This window comes from Ammospiza nelsoni, chromosome 6 (assembly GCF_027579445.1).
Source record: "Ammospiza nelsoni isolate bAmmNel1 chromosome 6, bAmmNel1.pri, whole genome shotgun sequence".
Taxonomy (NCBI): domain Eukaryota; kingdom Metazoa; phylum Chordata; class Aves; order Passeriformes; family Passerellidae; genus Ammospiza; species Ammospiza nelsoni.
The window spans coordinates 15,585,081-15,610,827 of NC_080638.1; the positions used below are offsets into that span (position 1 = coordinate 15,585,081).

Here is a 25,747-nt window from a genome sequence, read left to right on the forward strand (position 1 = left end):
ATAACTGGCTGCAAATTAGTGCTACAGAACAGTGGGAATGAAAAGCTGATTATAAGGTTTTTTCAATGCCAGCAATTGACACACATGTACTAAATGCAATTAAGCCTGGTAAAAATTGAGTAGTCCAGTTAGAAATTTTAAAGTAGCTACAAAATTCTGCAAATTAAAAGCAAGCAAACAAAAAAAAAAGAGGCATTAGGTATGATGAGTGACAAATTTAAATGCAAGAGATCTTGTGCAATGAATTAGGTAAAACAATGTGATCATTCTAAAGCTCTAGTGGACCAAATAAAAAAATAAATTAAAAGAGCACAGCATAAGTGCAATTACAGTACAATCCTGGTTTAGCACCAAGTGAGCAACTGGGTAACTTCACCAATCAGAATTGCTTTGGTTAGTATCCAAAATGTATCATTATAAACTTCTCATCTGCACAGCATTTACTCTCAGAAAGCAACAAAAATACTTTTCTTTAGCAGCCTAAATTTGAGCCTTATTAGAATATTCTGCATTTTGAGATTTAAAGAATTTGTATCAATTAGAATACATTAGCTCTCACATAAATTCCTAATCAGCATGATTAGATTTTAAAACTGATTATCCATTTATCATCTTTTTTAAAAAGAACAAACAAATACCACCTTGGTCTGATATTATCACCAAATATCTTGCAGGCTAATTTATAAATTAAAAGGAAAAACACCCATGGTGAGAAACAATATTCTAAAAGGCCCATTCCATTATGAAGCAGTTTTAAAACTGTACAAGCTTCTGTCACTTTCTAAATACAATTCCAAGGAGATAAAAAAAAAATGGCTCTGAAACCACCCCAAAATACTGGCATCTCCACTCATCACTAACCTCTGACCAACTTACCTGCTGAACCTGCTACATTTACCATAAATGCAAGTAAAAAACATCACCTGTTCCTCACACTCTGAACTCATTTGATACCACAGAACACTAATTTAATTGGACTAGAAGCGTCACGCACACTCAAGTGAAAGTGCTTGCCGGGGGAAAACAAAAAACAAAAAAAAAAAAAAACCAAAAAAACCCGAAACAAAACAAAAAAAAAATCCAAAGGTATTTTTAGTTTAGTCCTTTTAAGGCATATCTAACATACTGAGCCTACGTCTGCAGACACGGGCCTGATGAAAGGGCGAGATGAAACAGGCTGCCTTTCGCCTTGGCTAAGAGTCCTCTTGCGTTCCCGAACTAATGCCTTCTGATGTCTCTTCATTCTTTCTAGCTGCTCCTCTGCACTCATCTTGCCTCTTTGGTGGTCTCCAGAGTATAAACGTTCCAAGGCACTCTTTGGTCTCTCCTGCACAAGTCACAAGGCACACAAAACACATGTTGTAATTAATACTTTATAAGAAGTACACAAAAAAAAAAAAAAAAAAAAACCTGACTCCTTCTCCTATCTCATTATTAAATTTTATTCTGTTAACTTGGCATTTCTTTGTATATACTCTCTCAACTCTGTATTTCCTATTAGTAGTGCTGATTTTTGGTTCTAAACCTTGTTTTATAAATCTATTTGAAATGCAGTAAGTTGTTTGTCTATTTTCCAGTTCATTTAAGAAAGTGAAGAATTGGAGACTTCCTTAGATCACAGCTCTTGCTCCTCTCCCAGGCTACTGCAATCCTACTTCTTGCTACATAAAATGTACTCTGGGCCTAACTATTCCAAGCAGTTCAGACATTTGGCTTCAGAAGTTTATTTAAAACTTACCTTGGACCTATCCCTTCGAAGTGTTGCAAACGATGAAATGGTAGATGACTGGTGCAATCTGGAAGTTGATCCAGACAAACCTTTATGAGGAAAAAGAAAATGCCTTAAAATCAAATGACAGACAGCATAAGACAAGTATCAGTCTAGGTTTTTAAATTTTATTATACTGTTTCTGTGGCATTCTGGTCACTATTTGAGCACACATTTTGCAACTCAGATGATCAAAAGAGACATGAAATTTCATTTCAGCCAGACACAGTAGCTTCAGGTTGCTACTGATTGAAAGTCAGAAAAACATATAATAATTTAGAAGATTATATAAAAGCAGGGATAGGTTGGACTCAGCTGTACAAGAATAGATGGATGGTACAAATAATAAGAAAATAAAACCTTAACATTCACAGTTAGAAATGAAGAAGTAAGAAGCAAATGACTAAGAAATCATTTGCTTTTGGCCCAAATATTATCTCTATCCTCAAAACCAGTTGCAAGACAACAGCACAGTGGGGATGGAGTGTCAAGTCAGATATAATGTTTGGAGCACTATATTAATCTACCTTATCACTTACATTTTAATGGCAATATAGGTATTTTTAAAAGACTTGAACTTTGCAAATGATAGCACAGAACTTATGATGAAATATAATTTTGAATATAAGAGACATTCCAACAGCCAGTTCCATGTTTTGCTATGGGTTTTTAAGCCTTCTATATTAACTTGCTTTGCTAAAGGGTCATTATCTGTAACAGCACAATTAAAATGCACAAAATTTCTAAACTTCCACTGAATAGGTAATTTAAAAACAGTGATCTGGTGATAAAGATCATCTCCAGGAAGCCCTACAAGAGAAAAGCTCCTATGCAGACAGTACTGTTAGGGATCAATTCCATAAATTCCTGGCTTACCACGGGTAGGTAATGTCTGGTATCCACTGTCAGGGCTTATTAAAGCACTGGAAGGGTGGCTGAGGTCACCCCCTAACATTGCCAGCTCTGGCTCACTCATGTACGAACGCAGCTCCACCTATACAGAAAAACACTCATCAGCTCAAGTGAAATCACAGACAGCAAGTTTTAATAATCCTAAAACACATCCTAAAGCTTTGTTTCTGGGTTGCTACATCTCTCTCTGCCATTATTATTATATGGCATGGATCATTATTATTATGATGTCATTGTTATCTCTCTGCCATTCTATATCATGATTGCTTTATTAAAGGTCCATATATTTTACAGATAACAACAACATATTTTATTCTAGGTTCTCATGTCTTTGAGGTGCAGGGGTACAGGAGTGTGAGCGCTCACCCTGTAATCTCCATTTACATACTGGCCGAGCTCTCTGTCTCTCTTTCTCTCGTCCGACTGACGCTTCAGGCCCCGCACCGAGGTGTGCCTGATGACAGTGGCTTCTCTGGGCAGGGGTGGGACAGCTGGTGGCTGATCCTCAGGGCTGTACAGCTGAGGGAGAGGAGGTCTGGGCGGTGCTTCATCTTCCTGGGAACAGGAGAACGCAGGGATTTGGCAACAAGCATGAAAACAGTCTGGCTTAAACTGCACAATAAAGGCCAGTGCATTATGGGAAGCATTTGTGGCTGCTTCAGCGTGCTCTCCTCTGTCCACTACAGAAGCTTGAGGCTTTAAAGACCAAGCAAGACCCAAGAAATCAACCACAAAGCATTTCCAAGGAAAGCTCTGAATATTAACACATTCTAAACCAGTCTATGGCCACTGTACAATAGGCTCCACATGTATTGTGCTGCAAGTGCTCAGCTCCAACACAAACACTCATTGCTGTGCCTCCAGTGTGTGCACTGCCCACCCGCGACACTCCCACTGCTCCCGACAGAGGGGAAATGCAAACACTGCCGAAGGAACCTCACAAGAGCAGCACTTACAACCTTTGGCTTGAGCTTGACTGGTGACTGAAGAGGTGGCTCGATTTTTTTCAGCTGCTGTGCTTGGTGCTGTGTCCTGGTCTGGAAGTAGGGCTGCGGGTACAGCCTGACCTCCAGGGGGGATTTCAGCGGGCTGCGCGGAGGGCTCTGCGCGACCGACAGCTTGCTCTCCACAGCAGCAAGGGAAGCTGGTAGGGAAGGCACTGAAGACTGAGAAAGTGAAGGCACTGTTTTTCTCTCTAGGGCAGAAATAGAGAGAAACATGTCTTGATGAGGATCTAGTGAGTCCTTCAGGCCAAAAACGAAACCACATGGTTCGGTATCATCCCATAAAACTCCCGGTGGAGGGCAGTGGGAACAAAGGAAGGAAAAGCCTGGGAGTCATATGGAATCAGTCCATCAGCTGCATCTGGCCCCTTGCCACAGATTCCTGCAGATCTAGACCATCTCAGAACTATTTTATCTCTGTATGTGAAAGGTGAGTTTTGCAGGAGGCGTGAACACTCTCTCGCTACCCCAACACATCAGGTCCTGTCTTTGAAACGGAATAAAGCCACTGCAGCGCAGACCACACACACTCTGCCTTCCTCCCTTCCAGAGCTCATGCTGCTCTGCCCACCAAACACCTGCCTGAACAGGGAGGGGAAAGGCAACTGCAGCAAGAGCAGCTGGGCTGCAGGGGAAAAAACCCAATAAACCCAGAGAAAAACACAGAGAAAAGCTCCTGGATAGGATGCAGAACAGATACCACACTGGTAAGGGCCTGGCACCTGACAGGAACCTCTTCTGCAACTTGAAAAATGTAGCCCATTACTGTTATTGTTGTTCCCTTTTTTATGGCCTGTTAAATTTTAGAACCATTGGTATGTGAAAACAAACAAGAAAAAACCTGTCACCTCAGGCAAAGAAACACCAAGTTAATGCACTCAATCAACAGAGATTTCTGATACATCCAGTAGCAGAATTAACTGGATTTTCTGCAGCAGAACAAATTTCCAGATTATTTGCACAGACCCAAAGACTCAGCTGCATTGGTATATTGTTTATTTTTTGCATCATGTTCTCCTTACCTGGATTCTTTATAGAGTCTACTATGGTTTTGTAGTTTGCTTTGTTTGCACTCAAGCCAGCTGTAACATCTTCAATTCTCCACAAGTCTTTTTGTATTTGTGTTTTCTCCTGTTGTTTGTAGTAAAAGAAAAAAAAATCAATTATACCTCAGTTTTAATTTATTATGGGCCTTTCCTTCTTTTGATACCACCAAACTACAATTACAGAACTTACATGAAAACCTAGGAGTTTAGAAATTAGTTAAATAATTATTTTAAAATAAAAACTAATAAATACAAACCACCAACAAACATATCTTGTCCATAAATATACTAAAGCATTTTCTGACCCTTGGAAGACTTTCTATAGAAGACAGGGGAAAAGACAAATGTGTATTTTTCTACAATATTGTTCGGACTACAAAAACATAGTTCAATGTTCTACATAAAATGAGTTTCCAGAACCTTTTAATTTTAACTTTGTTCTTAAATCCTATACCTATCAAACTTAAGACTGCTAAAGCAACCTTAAAAAACATCTCAATACTTTTCGGGGAAATATTCAGTATTAAAAAAGCAAAAAAACAAACTCAGAAATGCTGACAATTTTAATTTCTGCTTATATTTGAGTTGTTAGGCCTATTGGCCAGGATGTATTACAAGTTAAAACAATATATTGCTGCTGCTCCAGGACTTGGTCTCATCTTGCATCCTATTTGCTTTATCAAGGCTTTTTTCCAGAAGGAAAGAAAGAAAGGGAAGCTTTGTCTACAGACTGAGCTGCATCACAGCCTGGCTCCTGAAGCCACCATTTCAGTCATTCCAATCATCTTAAATAGCTGCTGTCATCTAATTCATTAAAGCCTGGTAACACAGATTTCAAAAATTTGCATCAACGATTACCTTGGTGAAACCAATACCATTAAAGAAAGCGAAGGCAGTGAAACACTTAAGAATTGCTCACAATTGCTCACAAAAACTGCTCAAGAACTCCAGAAATTCATCACTTGCCATGAGCTGCAAAATAGTTACTAATTAATCCTATAAGGCTGAGGGTGGAAAAAAAACTTCAGTAAAAGCTGTTACACCTCATAGAGCTAAGGAAGGCATATAAATTGCTTTCCACTTTCTGTCTTAAATCAGGAAATATGTTCAGCCAGGTTACAGATCAGCAAACAGGGTGCCAAGAACACAAACATTTAAATGATGGAGAATGTTATTTGCCTGTAGTAAACTCACTCGATAGATAGGACATATTTTGAAAGATTGTCAGGACACAAACTATAAATTTGCACATTTCATTTCATTTTTCTGAGATTAATCATAGTACAAGGAACCAAATGATGGATTTACAATAATCAAGCCTCAGAACTGCTGAAAAAAGCACTGAAAATCCTGCTTCTGAAACCACTCAGAAAATGTTTGATCTTTTAATATTATTTCTTCCCATTACTTAAATATTGATGTGAAGAGAATATTTTAAATCTAAAATGGACCTGGGCCGAACGATGAGTAGATGAATTAATTTTTAAAATTATGAAAGCCAAGATTGCTGTTTACAGAGGGGTATAAATACACTTTATTGGCAAGCAGGAAAAGGTAACTTGGAGAGAAAATTTTATTTCTCTAACTTCTTTCAAACAGAAACATAATTTAGAATGACACAAAGCCAGAGGTGAAACACTTACCAACTAAGAAGTTATCACTGATAAAATAACCCATCTCAGTTAAATTCAGCATGCCCAGATCCTCCCCAACCCTTCAGCAAAAGACAATTCTACATTCTAAAAAGCAAGATTCACTCTGACCAAGCTGCTTAAACATTTAGGTTTTAACCTCTTAATTAATGCTACATAGAAGCAACATCAGTGGTCTCCTACAGCAACTTGAGCCTGCAAATTTACTGAATTTTAATAATATTCCACGAAGACTGCATTTTTTTAAAATACAGCGTGTATTAATTTAGTGCTATTGGAAAATGCTAGATAAACAATCTTGAGTGTACATGCCCTTGGGCAGAGATCAAAAAATTCTAACTATTATGGGTACTTCAAGTGAGACTTCTTTGAAGACATATAGTTTTTTAGAATATTCAATACTTTCTGAAAAAATCAGTTCCCCTTAGAATCTCCAAAATAGGTATTCAGAAACAATTTTTTAAAACTTAGCCAAACATATCTGTGCATACTTATATGTATAGATGTATAAAAGTACACACACATATAACTGATAATGTCCTTATGGCTGTGTGTGTATTTATAATTAATCACTTATGTGATACGAGATGATAATCAAACTGAATTAACATTTTTTCTGTGCAAACCACACTCCCTTCCATATGTATTGGTGAATCCCATGCCACACATGCAGTATTTTAAGCTTGTTTAACACCTAACTGGAAATTTTATCTCAAAGTAGTCTAAAAAGGCGTATTTTGTTTAAAGGCGTAATTTGCCTTTGTTAAACTGAGTAATTTCATACAAGGACCATTTTATTCTGATATTCCCCCAGGATTTTTTCTTTAAAAGATACTCTACAGCTGAGCTCAATTACATATTCTGACTCCAGAAACTGAATCACTTCCCACACCCCAAAATGAAAAGTAGATGAAAATGTACTTTGATGATTGATGCAATCAAAAAAGGTTTTACAACTCTTGCTTTGATACTAACATTTATTCACTAATAGTGAAAATAAACAGGCTTCAAATTATATCTGATCAGATACGTAATGCAAACAAGCTACAAATTTAACTAGTGAGCTCTTTTGGTCCAGGACATTTGGAAAAGTAGACTAAGATTTGAGGAAAATGCATTATATTAACTGGGTTCCTTGTGTTCAGCTCACACAAAGGAAAAATTATCCAGTATTCCCTGAGAATAAAGTCATCAGCTGTAAGCAGGTATGTAGAAATAATCTGGTATTCCACATCCATTTCAGCAAAGAAAACAACTGAGCTTCAAACAAATCTTCTTTTTAAAATTTGAAACTGAATAATTGATTTAAAACTGAGATGCCTTTCAATTACTGATGGCTGTTAAACACTTATTCCACTTCACAAAACAATCTGCAGAGATAAATCTTCCATAAATAGAAGAACATGACAAAGAACAAGTAATGACAATAACAACCAGTGACTGATGCTCTTAAAAATGGATAAAGAAGCCAACAATGTCAGATCAAATAAATGGAAGGCTAAGAAGTCCTGCACAGTCTTATAAATTGAATAGGTTATCAATGTCAAGATGTCAGCATTTAATAAACACGTAATAAAATAATGACAAATTTGCATAGACAACTTATGAGAAACTATGGCAGTACTGCATGTGCTGCAAGACAATGCAGTGGTTTTCTCATTGCACACTCACATCCCACAGTGCCTGAACTCTGCAAACCAAATTACATGACAGCTGAACACACTGCAAAAATGGCAGAGAATATTTCTCTTATGAAATGGTAACTTGAAGTTCAGACTAAACCATCCTCCAAGTGTTTGCAGTGTCTGGAACCGGACTCACCTGAGATACCAATGAACTGCTCATCTGCTCCTGTAAGGCTTTTTTCAGCTGGCTCACATCCTTCTCTAATTTCAGATACTCATTCCAGGCATTTTCCATCTCCTGTTAACAGAAGGAATACTCTAATACAGTGCTAACTTCAAAACTACTTTCTCCATCCTCTAATTGAGCCCCAAAGAGTTTTGAAGTTACTGTTGTTCTATCACAAAAAGAAGTAAAGAATCCATTTCAGTCTACATTGTTGCTGAGACTTGATGATACACCTGAAAACCCTTCATAGCTTGCACGATCAAGTCAAGAGCCTGTAGTTAAAAACCTCTGGCCAGCTTCCTGACACAAAGCCAAACTGGCATGTAACAGAATCCCTGCACCAGTACAGCCCTTTTTCCAGTGACTTGCTATTTATTCCCACAAATACATTTTACATGCTGACTGTGGAAGTCATACATTTTCTACAGACACAAACTAACTAGATACATTTAAATAATACTGTCATTTTAGTGATCAGACCTTACTACAGGGAAGGTGCTCATGCAATTTTAGAAACTGTCTTACAAAGAGCTAGCCTCATTCATAAAGAGGCAGTAATAATACAGTGAAAAAACATTAAATTACATTTGAATTTTACTAAGTTATAATATGAATGGTAAATTTTTACTGAAATATCAACATTTTCCCAACTCCTTTTACCATGAAAAACATCCTGGAATCACATTTATATTTTCAAAGGACTAGCTGAAAGATCTGCAATTTAAACCCACACTTAACACATAAATACATTGAAAAGTTTAGGGGTTTTTGTTTGGTTTGGGGGCATGACAGGCAGGCATTGAAAAGCAAAGCTGGAGAGATTGTTTGATTTTGTATGGTTTAGTATCCTGTACCCTAACCAAAGCTGTTCAGAACAGGTCTTAACTCCCCTATCCAATGACAAACACAGTTTTAGTCTAACTGGGATTTTAATTCTGTTTTTTCTTGAAGCAACCAAACACACGTACCGTTGAAACTTTGGATATTTCAGCCCGAATATGTATAAGGTCCTCTTGCAAAAGTCTCTGCTGGTAAGATATTTTTTCTGCATGTTGTGGTTGATCTTTGTACTGATCCATCTGCCTGTGCAAAACCTCCAAAACAGACTCCAGCTGATCCTAACAAAGAAGACAGCAGTAAGTCCACAACATTTACATGGAAATTTATGCACCCACTTGCAGGAATATGAAAGGTGTTTTCCATGCCCCAAGTCTTCCCTACAAACCAAGAGAGGTTAAGATTGGCCCCCTGTTTTGGAGATTCACATGAAAACAAAAACTGCAAGGGCCTTAATTACCTATTGTATCCTAAATTATCTGATATTTTCTATTAAATCTTCCTATTAAGCAGCCAAAACCGTTGAAAACACAAAGCAGTGGGAGGGGAATTCTTCTGTTTACCCTCAGTACAAAAGTGTAATTTACAGTTTCAGAAGAATTCCCTTAAGCAGTACAGAACTATGACAGCCCTACCACAGCCCAGCATGAGCTGTTTGTTTAAGGACACGTTCTCCTTCACTGCTGTGGGTGAAACAGGCATGTGAGGGTTTAAAATATTGTCTAAAACATGAAACAGGCCCAATTCATTTAGTCAGGAGTAAATAACACAGAATTAATTTTGCACAGTAGCTCTTCCACAGGATCTACCTGAACAGCACTTTCATTTCAGGATATATGCATTTTTTTTATTATTATTATTATTTTTATAACCACCTCAGTTTATTGACAGCTATAGCTCACAGGAAGTGAAGCAGATGGGTTTAAAACATTCACTTTCAAAAACATGTTTTCTCAGAATGGGTAGTCAATCCTGAAATAAAACCCACTTCTTGTTATCATAGAAGTATATACACAATACAGTGCAATCATCATTCATTAATTCAAATTTTTGTTTACAATTTCATATTTTGTATTTTAGGATTAGATGAAAGCTTTTATTTTATTTTACTAAGCCCTGTTTAACCTACTTACTTTATTTTCCTTAAGGGCTCTTATTTTGTCCTCCAAGTCCTGCAGAATTCTGTCCTGCTCACAGAAAACACTCAGTTTCACCTGGAAATGAAATCATACACACACATATGGTTAGATTTTAAAAATCAAGCAGAAAAGTGTCCGCTTGTAATATTTCACCCCAAGATGCATAATAATGATCATGTAACTGTACAAAAGCAATAGACAAATCAGTGCAAGAGGTGCTGAAGTGGTGTTTGATACTTACATCAATATCACTTTCTGCAACCTTGACAGGTTTTGCACTTCTTTCTTTCAATGTGTCACGTCCTGTCACCTAAGAGGAACAGATTTTCAAAGTGTAAGAAATTTGTAGCAAACTAAAACCTAATGATGCTTCTGCAGTGAAAAGAAAGCTTTTGTTAAATATTCACTTTTATTAAGAAAGAAAAAAAAAAAGGATATACAAGTATTTTGAAATCTGGCTTTAGTTTTTGAGAAGTGTTAACAAAAGGGTTTACTAGTTACATTAAGCTATTTAGTAATTCTTCCAGCAGCTTGGATTCCTGTACAAAACAGCATAATCCCACCTGTCTCTGGTTACAAAAGTCCTTTTCCTGCAAGATCTAGTAGTTTTAGCAGTTCTACTCTAATAGCCTTCTTGAAGCCAAAGGAATGGAATCGTTCATTTAAATGCATGGTTGCAACAATAGCAGCATTCATGAATGACTAAAAATACAACTTTTGGCAAGTGTTTCATTCTACAAAGGACAGTATCTTCCTCAGCACGGGGTGGATTTTACTAAAGACAGACTGCTACAGAAATGCTATAGTGGAATTAAATGTAATTAATCTACTTTGACATGGCTGTCATGTACCAAATCTCTCATTCCATAAATCACTGGTTTCATATTCCATTTCTGGTGAGACTATCTTCTCACAAAACAGTTTTAGAACCAGTACCAAAACAATACTCAATTTTACTTCCGACCTTCACATCAACCTTAAAAATTAAGGCATGTCTGTGTCTGTAGAAATGTTTATTATTTCCACTGCCTACACAGGACCCTCTTTGTGAATAGATGAGGTTAAGAAAAGAGCAATATAATAAAGTTCATAAATAACACATTTTTTAAAAGCCTTAAAATCTAATGATTTAATATCACCTCTTTGGAACACTTTTAAAGATTCATTAGAGCAAATACTGTCTTAGCACAGGACCAGTTGGCAATTAGTAGTATTCATATACAGCATATTCTTATTCATATACAGGCAAAAGTTTAAGAAGAAAAATTCACCTCAACATTGTCTTCAGTAATATAAGAGGAGAGATTTTGATACAAAAGCTGAATTTGTTGGCTGTTTTTAGTGAGGTAAGAGGGGTATAAAGAGGCAGTTTGCTTTTTTACCTACTGGCAATCTCTAGACTTGAAGGTACATATTTTACTTATTAACCTAAGAGTCATCTACAGGATCATGTTAGCTTTTTAAAAGCAATTAAATTTTACCCTAAGTGAGGTAAATCTCATCTTCTCTCCTCCAGTGGCAGACTCCGTTTAAAGACTTCTCATTTACTTTTGAGCGGTAAAATATTACTTCTGCATCACCAAAATCAATAGTATTTATTGCCTCTAGAAGCTTTCAATTTTTTGATTTTTTTTTCAACAATTACATGTTATATAGAAAAAGAAAGCATTATTCAAAATTATTAATGAAATTATTTAAATGCTAAATCATATAGATAATTGTAACAATTAATTAAATATAAACATAAAATACCAGCATATCAAAAGTAATAATTCTGCATATTTAATTACCTGCAAGCTAAGGCAATGCAAAAGCTTTTTTCAAAGCAACAGAATTAACATAAAAACACATCTACAGAATCTGGGGATACTTTCAATTACTTAATCAGAACTGTAAGGAATTTGTTAACTATCAAGCAGAGAACATGACAACATAATGAGGATTAAGCATGCTTTCACATTTTCCAAATTCCACACAGGAGTCACTACTTGACACATTCATTTCCAAAACATGATAAAATGAAACCAAACACTGAGGTCAGCCATAATTTCGCATACAGACTCCAAAAGAGAGGGGAAAAATAAAGAAGTAAAAATAAAATCTTACAGAAAGCACTACTGTGCACCAAAAGACACCTGTAAAAGCCAGAACACTGACTGCTACTTGAGAAAGCGATGGGATGAGCACATTTCAATGCAAGCAGTCTTACATGTATACTGGATAGTAACCCTTGTGCTGAGTTCTTTAGCACTTTGTATATCATGTTGATCAGAGGTCCATTATTTTCTATCTGTTTCAAACAAAAGTTTAGTCATAGCTTGTTACAGATGGCAAGATTTAAACCCCCAAACCTCAGAACTCAAAACTCCACGAGCAGCAGTGATCACACACTCCCAGGTCACACCTAAGCACTCTGCAGTTAATTGCTCAACCACAATTCCACACTGAAAAGTTCTATTTCAAAACCTCTAAGAAAGATCTCCAGAAATAATGGATTTAGTAAAAAAAAAAAAAAAAAAAAAAAAAAAAAAAAAAAAAGGTTTAACTCCAGTTCCAAAATGTTCAGTCCTAATTGAAATGTTTAACCAGGATGGGTCTAACTCAAAGCCCAGTGTAGTCAAAAGAGATACCTGAACTAATTGGCCTTCTATCTAAATTTCCAGTGTCTTAAATGCAAGATATTACATACATGACCTGGGAATTTGCTGTTACTAAAATCTGTATCCTTTGCTTCCTTTCATGCAGAGCACTGTTTTTCCCTTGTATCACAAATCGAAGCATTGCTACATTTAGTGGCAAAGCACAAATGTAACCAACACCAGGACACCTTCTCCAGTCTCACAAGGGCTCTTTAATCTCTCAGCAGCCTGACCTGAAATTTTACATTTTTGGACCACGACTGAAAGAAGGTTATTAAGAAATGCCCATTTTGAAAATTTACATCACTCATTTGGAAATACATTTGACATTTTGAGTGTCACGATTTTCAGAAGGAAAACAGCTGGCATTGAAAGTTTCTTTGCACAGAAGTATCAGGTGCCCCCTTCTAATTTTTCTTTCTGGCTGCTTTTGTTAGGTGCTACAAGCAGTAGGAAGGCACAAAGAGCTCTAAGAGTCCAAATATCTCCTCGTGCTCCAGACTGCAACAAATTAATCTGGACAGAATCCACCAAAAAGTTAAGAACCACCCCCCTAGAATTTTGCTAAGCACATCACATTTTCAGAAGCTTGACTTGTGGTCACTTCAACTATGAAAATTTTTGTGTTTTATAATGGAAAAAGGACTGTGATTATTAATAATTTCTCACCTTGTAGGACTTATAAAATTGTAATTTGTCATAAAATTCATCTGATGGCTTGGGCTGCAATTACATCTGTCAAAGCCATGGACAAACCAAGGACAAGGCTTAAAATGAAATGTGTCCAACCAATTTTAAATTTGTATATTAATGACTCCAACAGTTTACATATTTGATCATTTAGACTACATATACACCACCTATACTATATGCTAAATACATATATGGTTGTATAGTAATATTTTCCATGTATATATTTGGTTATATATTCAGGAATTTAAACATCAGACAAGATTGAAATACACATCCTCATAGGTGCATTCAGCTCACAGGCAACACCCCATGGCATTAGTGAGCTCTGTACATGCAAACCAGACAGACAACAAGGTATCAAATTTCCTTTCACCTTCATTTTCAGGAAAACACCATGTGATTTATATATGGCAAGACATCCTACATCCCACAGAAAGTGGCAAACTGTTTTGCTAAGCAAAACAATTATATCTTTTTGCTGGGTTTTTTTTTTTTTTCCCTTCAAAACCTGATATTAAGAATTCTAGATTTGCTTTCAAATTGCCAACCATCAAGTGTACCAGACACAGAAGTCATTTAGACAGATGATAGGACCCTCAGTATAATAGTGAATTCTTTTTCAAAAAGCAATACCTCCTAACATTACTTGATCAGATTCTCTCTATGGATGGATGGATGAATGGGTGCATTTGAAATCTTTCAGCTGAAATAACATGAAAACAATGAGAGTGCTAATTAATCACATTTTCACAACAACATATGGTACATTATACAAATAATGGAAAAGTCAGTCTAAGGAGATTTAAAGGGGAAAAGCTGGATTAAAGAACACGAGTTTTAACTTAGAGGTGTTGACTTCATACTGGTACTAATGCTACAGCAGAGAAACACTTTCAATCTGTTTTTTCTCTGATTTCCCTAAACCCACATATCATCCATCTCAGCACCAGGAACAAAAATCGTTCTTAAAGCAACCACATTTTCTGAGTTTTCACTTTAATTGTATAGTCACTACTAAAAACACACTCAATACTCTAAGCACAAACAAAAGACAGTTTCCATCTCAGTCTAGAAAGTTGCTTTAAAATCTGCAGGTACAAACACAATGCAAAAAAGACAACTGGGTTGAAAAAAAGATAAAAAATTAAGTAGACTCATCTAAAAATCTTACCTTTAAATCCAAATACTCCAGATCCTTTTTCAACTGGATGTAAGTGTCATCCGCCTTCAGGCAAGTACATAGGGAAAAAACAGTGCAATATATTTGAATGTTTGGAACCATTTCAGAATAGTTGGACTTGCTATACACAAGAAAACATGGAAGAGAGAACAAAATAACAGACTAGGAGCACATAAAAAAAGCACATTTGCTCCACCAGCATATTGCTACTTACAGCTAAAAAATGGGCAAAGTATTTCCCAAGAGTATTACTGCCTCATTACCGCCCTCCAAACACCTAGATTTTTGTTTCCACCTCTAATAGGATACAGAACTACCTGAAACAATCATCTTCAAAAGCTTTCAAGATGAATTTGCACTGACTAGCCCTTCACTGAAAAAGTTACAGTGGTGTGACTGAATGACAGACATCATATATCACTAGAATACTTTTGATCACAATTTACATGCATTTTAGGATATTAATTCCTTTATTCAGGGAAAGTATAAAATAAGTTTTGGGAATAAAATTCTGAAAAATATCTCATTCATATGATTAGACAATCCATTTTGTCTTTCAAGTAACAGCAGTAAAGTTGATCCTTATTTTTCATTGCCTCACCTGTGATTGCTATCAGCTTAATCTGATAGTTACACTCATCTAGCAACATCTTTATTACAGTCCCTTCAATGAAAACATGCACAGAAGTCATAACAAAGTTATTTCTCCTCTGTTGAGAGAGGATATTTGCAATACAAAATAAAGTTTAACTGTTGCAAATGTGCTACTTGTAGTTAGCCAAAATGCCCAAAACTTCCTAGAATTTTAGGAAATGCTATTTTGTCAGCATTTCATATCCTGGGTGCAATTAACTTCAGAATAAAAGAAAAACACAACTATACCTTTTCTCAAGTTTTGAGCCAATGAGAATGTGTAGTTAGAAAAAGAAAAGAAAAACCCTTTATGCCATAAAATCAATAGATCACACTTGTATTTCTTTAGAGGTGTTCACTTACAATTCTTGTCAGATCAGCTTGTAAGACTGGCTGAGGACTTGACTAGAAAGTCTGCCCATTTTAGGAGAAATCCCTGTTATTACCACCCATTTAGTGCAATTGTTCTGTAGGTGAGGTAATCAGGAAATGAAACTTCTTCAGTTCCAAAAAATCACTTTAGTTTTGGGCCAAAGCCTTCACCAATTCCAAGAAGAGTCACCAGATTTTATTCCCAGGTGGCTCCATTTTTGAGGCTCTAACAGGAACTGGAGAGCTCTCTGAGTACATCTCTGTTTGAGTTCACATTTACACGTTTCACAACACCAGTGCAATCAAGAGCACCGCAGATGGTCCAAGACGCTCCTGAGCTTTTATGAGCCAATGTTCACCTGCAGAACTGACACAGTTACAAGCTCATATGAATGAACAGACTGGCTGATGCATTTCAATTTGCAGGTGATGCAGCACGTGGCACAGGGAGCCAACCCCACCATGACAGCAGCACAAAGAAATGGTTTTGCTTTAGAATGAACTTATACATAATATTTCAACCCACATTTCTGAAGATGCAGCATTTTCAGAAATAGTATAAGTACACAGTATAAAAAGGAAGTAGACACTTTGAAACAGATGCACTGGCGACCTGTAACTTAAAAATGCTCATCTCTTATAGCAAATACAGTAAGCAAAGAAAAACCGCAAACGACCTGGGCACTGTAGAATACCAAAGAATGGGCAAGGAAGCACAGACTCAAGCATGCCACTAATGAAGCATTTGCAGAGTCACAAAATGTCACAGATGAGCCACGCAGCAGCTGACCTGATAGGTGGAATTAGTTGGCAAGTGCTGCAGTAACTGAGCGATTGTGTAATTTCTTATACTAGCCAACTTAGCCTGATGTCTCCTTAATCGAATGAGAAGCAATGTTAGCTCTTCAGGCTGCAGGTATTTAGACACATTGTAAAGAGGAAATTAGCAGTCTTCAGGGAGAGGAACTATAATTACATTTTTCACCTCAGTGCCCAGAAAGCAGTTACTTGACATGATTAAGCAATTATTTAATTAACTCTGCATTTGGTCAAACAAACATAATAAAACTTGAATCCTGTAATAACAGAAAGCTCACCCCTGCTCACGTTGCAGATAAAGGCAAAAATCCTATAGGCTTTACTGGGTTAAGATTAAGTTCTCACTCGAGTTATGTATGCTTTAACTGCTAAAGTTAAGATTAAAGACTATGGATTTCAAACCCTGGCTGCAGTAGTGGGAGGACAGATTGGAGCCGTGCTCTGCACTTACCGACTTGCCGTGCAGGCTGGGCGCGCTCACCGTGTGTGTCATGTAGCCCATGGCAGGCATGGAGCGCCGGTCCAGGTGGGTGGAGCTCTGCAAGGATCCACAGCCACAAGGTAAGGGTTGTGCCAAGTGCCAGCTGTGGCAAATTCACCCTGCAGCTCTGCCACAGGTTTTCTATTTGAATTCGTGGCATGCTTAGAACAGGGTAACGCACACTGGCCAGCCCGATCCTTCGATGATTAAAAACTTATAAATGAACAAATACAAATTCAGCACCTGTGATGCTGGGCAGAGAAGTGGATTGTGGTAGCATGAGATGCTTCAGGAGAACATGCAATGCAGCTTTCAGAAAACCTTTACCAAGTTCATCAAGTTCCCCCCCCAACACAATGTCTCCCAGAAAAAGGTTTGGTTGGATGATGTCTTCCCACAGCAGGCTTGTACTGCACAAAGTAACAACTGTGAATGCTCTCTTTTAGCCAGGGAACATGAAGCTACTGACATGACTGACACCTTGTGGCAATGGCTTCCATCAATATCAAGGAGGTTTTTTTAATAATCATCTTTGATCTGCCCCTTTCTGCTTAGAATAAGAAACCCTACTGCACACTCATTCTGTCATCTTTCTCTTAAAGCCAAAGTTCTATGGGTTCTTAAAGACAAAATTAATGTCCCAGTTATTTTTATTCCCATCTCTGAATTTCACTGAATTTGCCTCATCTGCCTTGTTGGGCTTTTTTTTAAGTGCAACTGGATGGAATGTAATAAACCAGTACAGGGAGCGTGCAGTATCACAGATTAATGCAGACACATTTAAATGTAGAATGATGCATAGAAAAACATGAACATTTTTCTCTACAAACTTTCTCAGAAGTTCCACAGAGAAGTTTTCACGATGAGAAACCGTGTTTCCCAATACTGGTAAAGCCAAGATGCCATGAAAAGAGTTTAAAATTTCTGCAGTTCCATTGCACAGGAAAGGAAAAGACTGCTGTACATGCCTTTGTAAGGATGTAATGCTCCTTCAGCTTACTCGTGGAGAAACCAATGTGTGGTATAATATAATCAGGAATTAAAAATATTAATGTCCAGTTCTGCAAATGACTAGACTATTTCACCCTCTGACAGAATATTATAAATCTATAAATGCTGAAAGACACCCAACAGCTACACCACATACACACTGAAAAAAATCTAAACTGTGCATGAAGCTGCAGCCTAAAGTCATGGTCCTAAACCCACACCGGGTATCTGGATTTACAAGTCTCTCCCTTTGCAAATACCTTCCCTTATCAGAGCCCATGGCTGAGGTTGGAGATTTAAGTGAATACAGAGGATTTCAATACCAATTATTCCAAGTCTACCAAGACAAATCAATCCTTCATTGACTCAACACAAATTTCCCCAAATTCCTTACGCAAGGAGCGCATTTAGAGTACTGAACAAGGAAACCCATAGGAAAGAGGGTACAAAAGTATCTAGAAAAAACCCTCATACTGAAACTACTCAGAAAGGTGAAGCTTCAGACCAACACTATTTGAATTTGGTTAGCCCACTGATAAAGACTCTGCAATAGACCTAAAATATTATTATATGTAATACTATGAATTTTACCGTAACTAAAACCAGAATCAACTGTAGGAGTAACTATAATAGCAAAACATGTAGAGAAAGCAGGCACAGCAAACACAAAGCTACAAGCAAAAATAAATAATCAAGAAAGATTCCATCCCGCTGAGTTTCATATTCTTGCCTTCATACTCTCTACATTGAAATACTACCATCTGTATACTTTATACATGTAAGATATGCCTTCCTGTTTTTATTAAAATTATTCCATACCTATGTGATGTGGCAACAATTTTCCTTTCCTAACCAACAAAAGTTATTAAATCTGATCAGAATGCCAAGAGCTTGAGGAGAAAATTATGCCTTGCATTAGCTTTTACAACTCCCATGATCTTTCACACACAAGGAAGGATGCAATGAACCACAACTGAATAAACCCCCCATGTGTGACACCACGTGTAGACCGGTTTGGAATCACTTAAACGGATACCAACCTTTACAGCACGATTCCGAATCTTCCTGGGAGATCCAGCTAGAGGAACATCCACAGTCTGTCTCTCATCAGATGGTTTAACCGTGAGCCTTTCTGCAGGAGTATGTGGCCTCCGCGGGAGAAAGCTTTTTGGAGGTCCAGGCGGAGGAATATCAGACGGAGAGGGCGGAACAGAGATCGACCGTGGAACATCTAACGAGCTTTTTGACTTAGCACGATCCATGAAGTCTGAGGAACCCGCATAAAGTGGGGCCGTGGGGCTGCCATGTTTGAACTGCTGCCTCTGCTGCCACTCATACAGCTGCCAAACAGTTCCATCCTTGTTTGCTTTCCTCTCCTCCTGGGACATCTTCAAGTGGCTGACGCGATCCTGCGCATATTTGTAGTCACTCGGCAGATTGCGGTTTGGTGGTGGTGAGCTCCCTGAAGGCTGCCTGGTATTCTTTGGCAAAGTGTGATAGTTCTCAGGAAAAGGAGGATTGGGACCCTGACGTGTAAGAGTCTGATCTGAAGTGATGCTGGGGAAAAAAAAAAAAAGGGAAGAAAATGGTAAATTTTAGCACACACCGATGAGTGGAAGTGACTGATAAAACACCTCTAATGACATAACCATTGGAGCTACAAGACATATAACAGACATTTTAAGAGAATTTACAGAAATATTAACAAAGCAATATTAATGTCATCTATCCTGCACACAAACACTACAGTGCAGAAACACAGGATTTTAATTTAGTGTTTAGCCTAGGATGAACTACTTGAAACAAACTTAAGGAACGGCAGCATTTTGTACTTGAATTAAAAAGAAAGTCAAGAACATGAAGAATGGAATTATTTTCATGTTTATCTAGTGAGTCTGTAAACTAAAATATTCCTCTTCACAGAAAGTGTGCTCACCACTAGGTGGTGCAGTTTACGAAAACAAACGCATGTCCAATATAAATATCTTTAAAAGCAAGAAGAAATCTCACCAATCCCAGAATATCTCAGATAGTTTTTGTTCAGGTGAATGAAGTAAAAACAAAGCGAATTATAAGAAACTGCTTGAAGTCTGCAGGTCTGTATGATTATTTTCACGAAAAAGTAGTGAAATTGCTACTGGTTCTACTGATTTGAGCAACAAGAGACTTTTTACAACAAAGGTCATTGACAAATTAGAATATAAAAAGAAGTATTACATCCTGGCTTTAGTACTGGACCCATAAAACACTTAAGTTCTACAAACTAGATATTTTAGCACGTAGTGTTAAGACAGAATTGGCAAAAGTTTTGACAAAGTCTAGTTAGCTCCCTCTCCTCCTTTGAAGACAAAATCCTTCTGTAGCCTGCCTGTCTAATTTCTGATTCTTCCATCAAATATCTGGGGGTTTTGTACTTGGATTCATTTTCCGATTGATTCAGAATCTCCAAAGAGAAAACAATTCTGGCTAGGCTTGCTACAAAGCATCAACACCAAAAAAATACAAAATTTAAAAAATGAACCCAGCACAAAACCACACAAAGAAAAACTCCAAGCATCTTTTCATCACTTCACTCAGTAAGTTCCACTCTGTGTGAGAGGGAGACCTCATGGTTTGGAAATTGCAGGAATTCCCCGTGGAAAAAAGGCCAGGATGGAAAAGAACATCTTTGTTCAGCATCCAAGAATAACTGAACCAAGGAGGAATGAATTGCTACCAGCTACCAGCTCAGTAGCTGCCACCATCCCTTTTTACTTGCAGGATTTGACACTGTTGGACTACCCTGAAATATGGATAATCTCAAGAGGATACAAAATTCCTCAGGCCAGCAAGTAGAATAATTGCTGCACTGCCTGGAGGGTTACAAATCTCTGAAGGCTCTGCTCTCTCATACCACAAAATCTTGATGTTGTACCTTGAATTTCAGAGTGAAGGTTAAAGCAGGCAGGTAGTATGAACACAGGCAATTCAAAGATCAGCATACAGTCATGGAACCTCTTTTAATTCTCCAATTCATTGCATTATGTGCACTTGGAATGTCCTGTACTTTACTGCCAATTTTTTCCACATGAAAACGTGGTAGAAAGTTGGTAGAAATGTATTTCCTCTAGATAGCAGTAAGAATCAAGAATGCTTGGAGCAGATGATGCTCTAAAGGACATCTGAGGCAGGCATGAAACTAAGACAGATTGCTTGGGTGATTTCTCAGTGGAAAAACAGGGAAGGGGGACTTGACCACTCCTATACCCCAATTTAGTGAAGATCTCATGAAGGCCTAAGCAAACTATCAGATGTTGCAAACCACCTGTGTGTGATTATTTTCTAACTGGACATTAAAAGGCAGAATACTGAGATCAGCTGGAATTGGTGGCAGTCAATGAAGCCACCAGGGCTGGCAGCTTTAGGAGCAAAACCAACCTGAAAACAAAACAAAGACAACATAAGTTTTGTTGGGGCAAGGGGAGCCATGCCTTCCTTCTAGAAAAAGATGAGGTTTTTTGAGAAGAACTAAAAACTGTTATTTTGAAAGCAGTACGTGGAGCAGCTGATATGAGCCAGTTTCATGCAATACTTCAGCCTGCTATAAAAAGAGAACAAAATTGAATGTGGATAACATTGCGCAGGAAAGTAACATTCAGAGCTGAACTTTGGAGGCAACTGCCTACATACAGGCACATTGTGTTTTCTCAGTATCTGAAGCAGGGAGAAACCTCAAGCTGAGATGACAGGCTTTAAGCTGGTGGCATCTCTACCACACAAGGTTTGAGATGCTTGAGAGATCATTTGCATCATATAAAAATAGGCTGAGACGACACACGAACTTCTAGGTAAAGAACCATGTCCCAAATTACTCAAATTAGTCCACAATGGACTATTGCTTTCTTGGAGGTTAAAAGTGAGCAAAAGCAGCTGTTTTTGAGAATCTCCCTCATTTGAATGATGAGGTATAGAGAACATAAAAAGGAAAGCAGACATTAAAGAGTGCATAAATGGCCTAATGTCATATTATATGACCATTGGCCATGAAAACTTTCAGGGACTTTAATGGGAAGCAATCACATAGAAGATATTGTAAAAAGAGAAGAAAGATCTTCAAAAGTCAACAACATTATTAGAAACACTGTGCCCATTCATGGGAATGCACAGAAGTTAACAAAGACAAGTAATGTTTCTTCCTTAAGCAAATCAGGAAGGAACAGAAAGTTCTGCATAACAAGAAAGGTTTTAACACCATTTGCAAGGAAGGAACTATCTCAACATGACTGCATCTAGTGAGGAAATATTAAGCTTAACTGGATTTATATATTTCTAAAATGCAAGTAAACTCTTAGAAATAGCAAATTGTTTACAATTATGCACTAAGTTTATATGGGCACTGGAACCAGATCAAAACTTAACAATTTCTGAACAGCTGCCATTTGATGGTCCTGACCTTGACCTTTAATTACTAAAAGCCAAAACTTCCTGAAAGCCTCCTTTCAAACCTTCTTACAGTTCTTGAGATCTCTCTGAAAGGCTGTTATGAATCTTACCAAAGCAGGTATTCCCATCTGCTGAGAGCAGAGTGGGATTGGGTGGCTACACTGGATGTCACCGGAGTGCAGCTGAGGGGTCACTAAGAGAGGTGGGTCCCCAAAGCGACAGCTAACATCTGCAACTCAGCAAAGGGAGTGCTTCATTAAAAAGGGAAGTAAAACATCTATTTGAAAGGTCTGAAGATCTATATAAAAGGCGCCATTCCTACAAGCAGTCACATGAACCACCTCAGTGTTTGTGTGAACCCTTTAGCTGAAAGGTTTCTTTCTTGTCATAAGCAACTTGCTGGCAAGCACTGCCTCTGTACACACCTGAGCCAGGAAACAAATAAAAAACTGTACTCATTCTGTGTTCAAGAACTACCCAGCCCTCTCAATCCTCAGAGGTTCTCTATTTGTAACATTTCAGCTGGAATATCAATCAATGTGGAGCTTTAAAAAATTAAGTGCTCTACTACTACTACCTTCTAAAATCAAAACAAAATGCCAATCAAATTATCATCTCTAGCTTAAATTTCTACACCATGCAATCAGGAAGATATTTGACAACTAATATTCCACTTCTATCCATCATTTAACAACACTGCAGAAACTCAGCAGGCTAAGAGAAGGTGCCATTTAAAAGATGACTCTGTTAATCTTTGGGAAGGTAACATGCAATTTATCCTGAATGCAGAGAATATAATGGCATTTGTCAGGAAAAGGCAAGGAAAACAAGGTCAACTTAGCCATTTTTAGAGATATGTATATGCAGATATAGAGCTATATCTAGAAATAGATACACACAGACATACATACATACATCTATCTTTATTTTCACTGAATACTTAGCAGCTCCAGCTGGTTTCTTCTAGAACAAAGCCTGGCACCTGCAACAGCACTATCTTAACACTGCACCTGATACACACCCTTAAAGTTAACTTACTGGAAAGAGTAATTTGGAAAAAAACCATACTTATTTAGTCATCAGTCAATCCTGCCACTGCCAGGACTTCTGATGTAAAAAACATCAACAGAAGCTTTTTAAGCATTAGCTCATTAGTTCAATTGGTTTCTGTATTATTTCAGGGAAATCAATGTGTGTAATAAGAACTAACGCACCAAGTACATTTTTTCATTAAACTCTCATTCTTTTGGGAAGTCCTGATTGACATCCAAGTAAAAAAATATGGAAGTTAATTGACTCTAGCAGTTCAAAAGAATATTAAATAATATAAAAAAGTAAGAAAGCTTCTTCAAGGGTAATTTCAAAAATAAAAGAGTAGAAGAATGGACTTCCACAGAAAATTAGGAAGCCTTAAACATCTTACTGGAATTGACAAACTGGAACGTCTCTGAATTGACAAACATTAGCTTAAAAAAGAATTTTTTAAATTCCCAAAATGTTTTCTCCATCCTAAAAACCACATGCCAATATCTCCTGTTTGTTTATACTATAATTAGATTTGAGCAGATTTATAAAACACTAATTCAGTAGAATAAGCATATTTGACAAATCCTCACAAGCAGCATCGAGCCCAACTGTTTTTCCTGCCACTTGACACAATGTGACATTCTGAGCAGACAGACATATTCATCACTTCATTTCTCCAACTGGTACTTAATCTGACTTTGAAAGCAAAACAATTATGAGATTTTCAAACTACAAAAGCATTCCAGTGTGCATTTCGCCTATTGGTACTATTAATGCAATTTTCAGGGACTGAAAATGGAAAAGAGAATCCCAGAGACCATCCTAGGATGTCTTCATTAATTACATGAATATATGGAGACTTTCAATATGTGATACAGACGTCGTGACTCTGAGTGCAGTGATCTGACATAGAGCAGTGAATGTGTCTTTGGAACAGGAATAGAAGAAAGAAAGAAAGTAATGAGCATAATGTTTCAAAAGGACATCATCTGTATGTCTTGAAGTGGAAAACAATTACCTGTAACTTACATTGTGTAATTGTTCATGAATAAGAGGTAATTGAGGGTTGCATTTCATGTTCTGGCTCTTCAAAATTTAAGCAAATTTTAAGAAGTTTTAAGCATCCACAGTGATTAAAAGAAGGAAAATAAAATAGCATGCTAATCTCACTTATTCTATTTGCAATACTGTGACAATATTAAAGAGATTTGATTAGCAAATCCCATATTGGCTTTCCCAGGAGATAAATGCCTGAAAAATACCATACTGCATCGAAGGAAAAAGTAAGTCTTCTTACATATTGTCTCTGTAAAATATTGTTCAGATTTGCACCACAGGTATTACTAACACACATTTTCCTTTAATTTAAGAAAATGTCACTTGGCCATAAAGTTAAAGACTGTTACTAACCTTTTTGTATCTCCTTTCTGGACTTTTACCCAGTGCTCCACTTGAGCCATGTTACTTTTCCTTTGAAACTGCTTATCTGGATTTGTTCTGGGAACAAACCCTCTTTTATATGAGCCAGTGCCATTCTGCTCCACCAGGCCAGCACCCACACTCAGTGAACTAGGGAGAGTTCCATTCTTCTCAGCTGGCTGAGCTACTTGGGACCAGGATGCATTCCTCAAGTCTGGAAATAATGAATCAGCTTCAGTCACTGCATGCTTAGCCTTTCCCTTTTTGGTTTCCAGAGTTCCTTTCCTGTGGATGTAACGCTCCTCCTCCTCCTTCTCTCTTCTCATCTCCTCCCGCTTATCGTATCCCAGCATTTCAGCTGATTTCTGATAACTTCCTTTTGTGTCTGTCACCTCTGCCCTCACACACTCTTTGCAGGCATCCACATGATTGACCTGGGGAACAGCTTGCTGATCCACTTTTTCAGTTTCCCTGAAAAGAAAACAGGAGTCAGTAACAAACACTGTTTAATTGAGAAAAGTTGGTGTGGTCTCTTTTACAAAGGATACCCACAAAATCACGGTCTGCAGACTGTGATAAATTTGACAGGTTACAATAAATATGCTCAGCAAAACTCAATTGCTATCCCAGTTAGAAAAAAGTCACTTTTATTGTGCTGTCAAGGTAGCAGAAATTACTTATATACATCTCTAAAAATGACTGAAAATACTAGTATTATATAGAAGTTGAATGTACGTTCAACATAATATTATGTACAAAAAAGCTGTAAATAAAAAAATCTCCCTGTCCTAAGAAATACTGAAAGCCAGAAAACTGAAATTAAGCTGCCAGCTACTCATGGCAAAATATAAAAAAAATCTTTCA

General features: G+C 37.4%; 1 protein-coding gene across 2 annotated transcripts in view; it reads right to left on the reverse strand.

The window, feature by feature from the left end:
• The window catches only part of PLEKHA7 (pleckstrin homology domain containing A7), a 144,777-nt gene that overhangs the window by 11,714 nt on the left and 107,316 nt on the right, over nucleotides 1-25,747 (reverse strand). For both annotated transcript variants that reach the window (XM_059474286.1, XM_059474284.1), the window contains exons 9-22: nucleotides 24,875-25,354; nucleotides 19,057-19,573; nucleotides 16,997-17,083; nucleotides 14,713-14,766; nucleotides 10,451-10,519; nucleotides 10,204-10,284; nucleotides 9,202-9,351; nucleotides 8,204-8,305; nucleotides 4,707-4,815; nucleotides 3,637-3,875; nucleotides 3,047-3,235; nucleotides 2,645-2,762; nucleotides 1,739-1,818; nucleotides 1,127-1,327 (exon numbers count right to left, since the gene is read on the reverse strand). In XM_059474286.1, coding sequence (XP_059330269.1) covers nucleotides 1,127-1,327; nucleotides 1,739-1,818; nucleotides 2,645-2,762; nucleotides 3,047-3,235; nucleotides 3,637-3,875; nucleotides 4,707-4,815; nucleotides 8,204-8,305; nucleotides 9,202-9,351; nucleotides 10,204-10,284; nucleotides 10,451-10,519; nucleotides 14,713-14,766; nucleotides 16,997-17,083; nucleotides 19,057-19,573; nucleotides 24,875-25,354 — 2,476 coding nt within the window. The remainder of the gene's footprint in view (nucleotides 1-1,126; nucleotides 1,328-1,738; nucleotides 1,819-2,644; nucleotides 2,763-3,046; nucleotides 3,236-3,636; nucleotides 3,876-4,706; nucleotides 4,816-8,203; nucleotides 8,306-9,201; nucleotides 9,352-10,203; nucleotides 10,285-10,450; nucleotides 10,520-14,712; nucleotides 14,767-16,996; nucleotides 17,084-19,056; nucleotides 19,574-24,874; nucleotides 25,355-25,747) is intronic.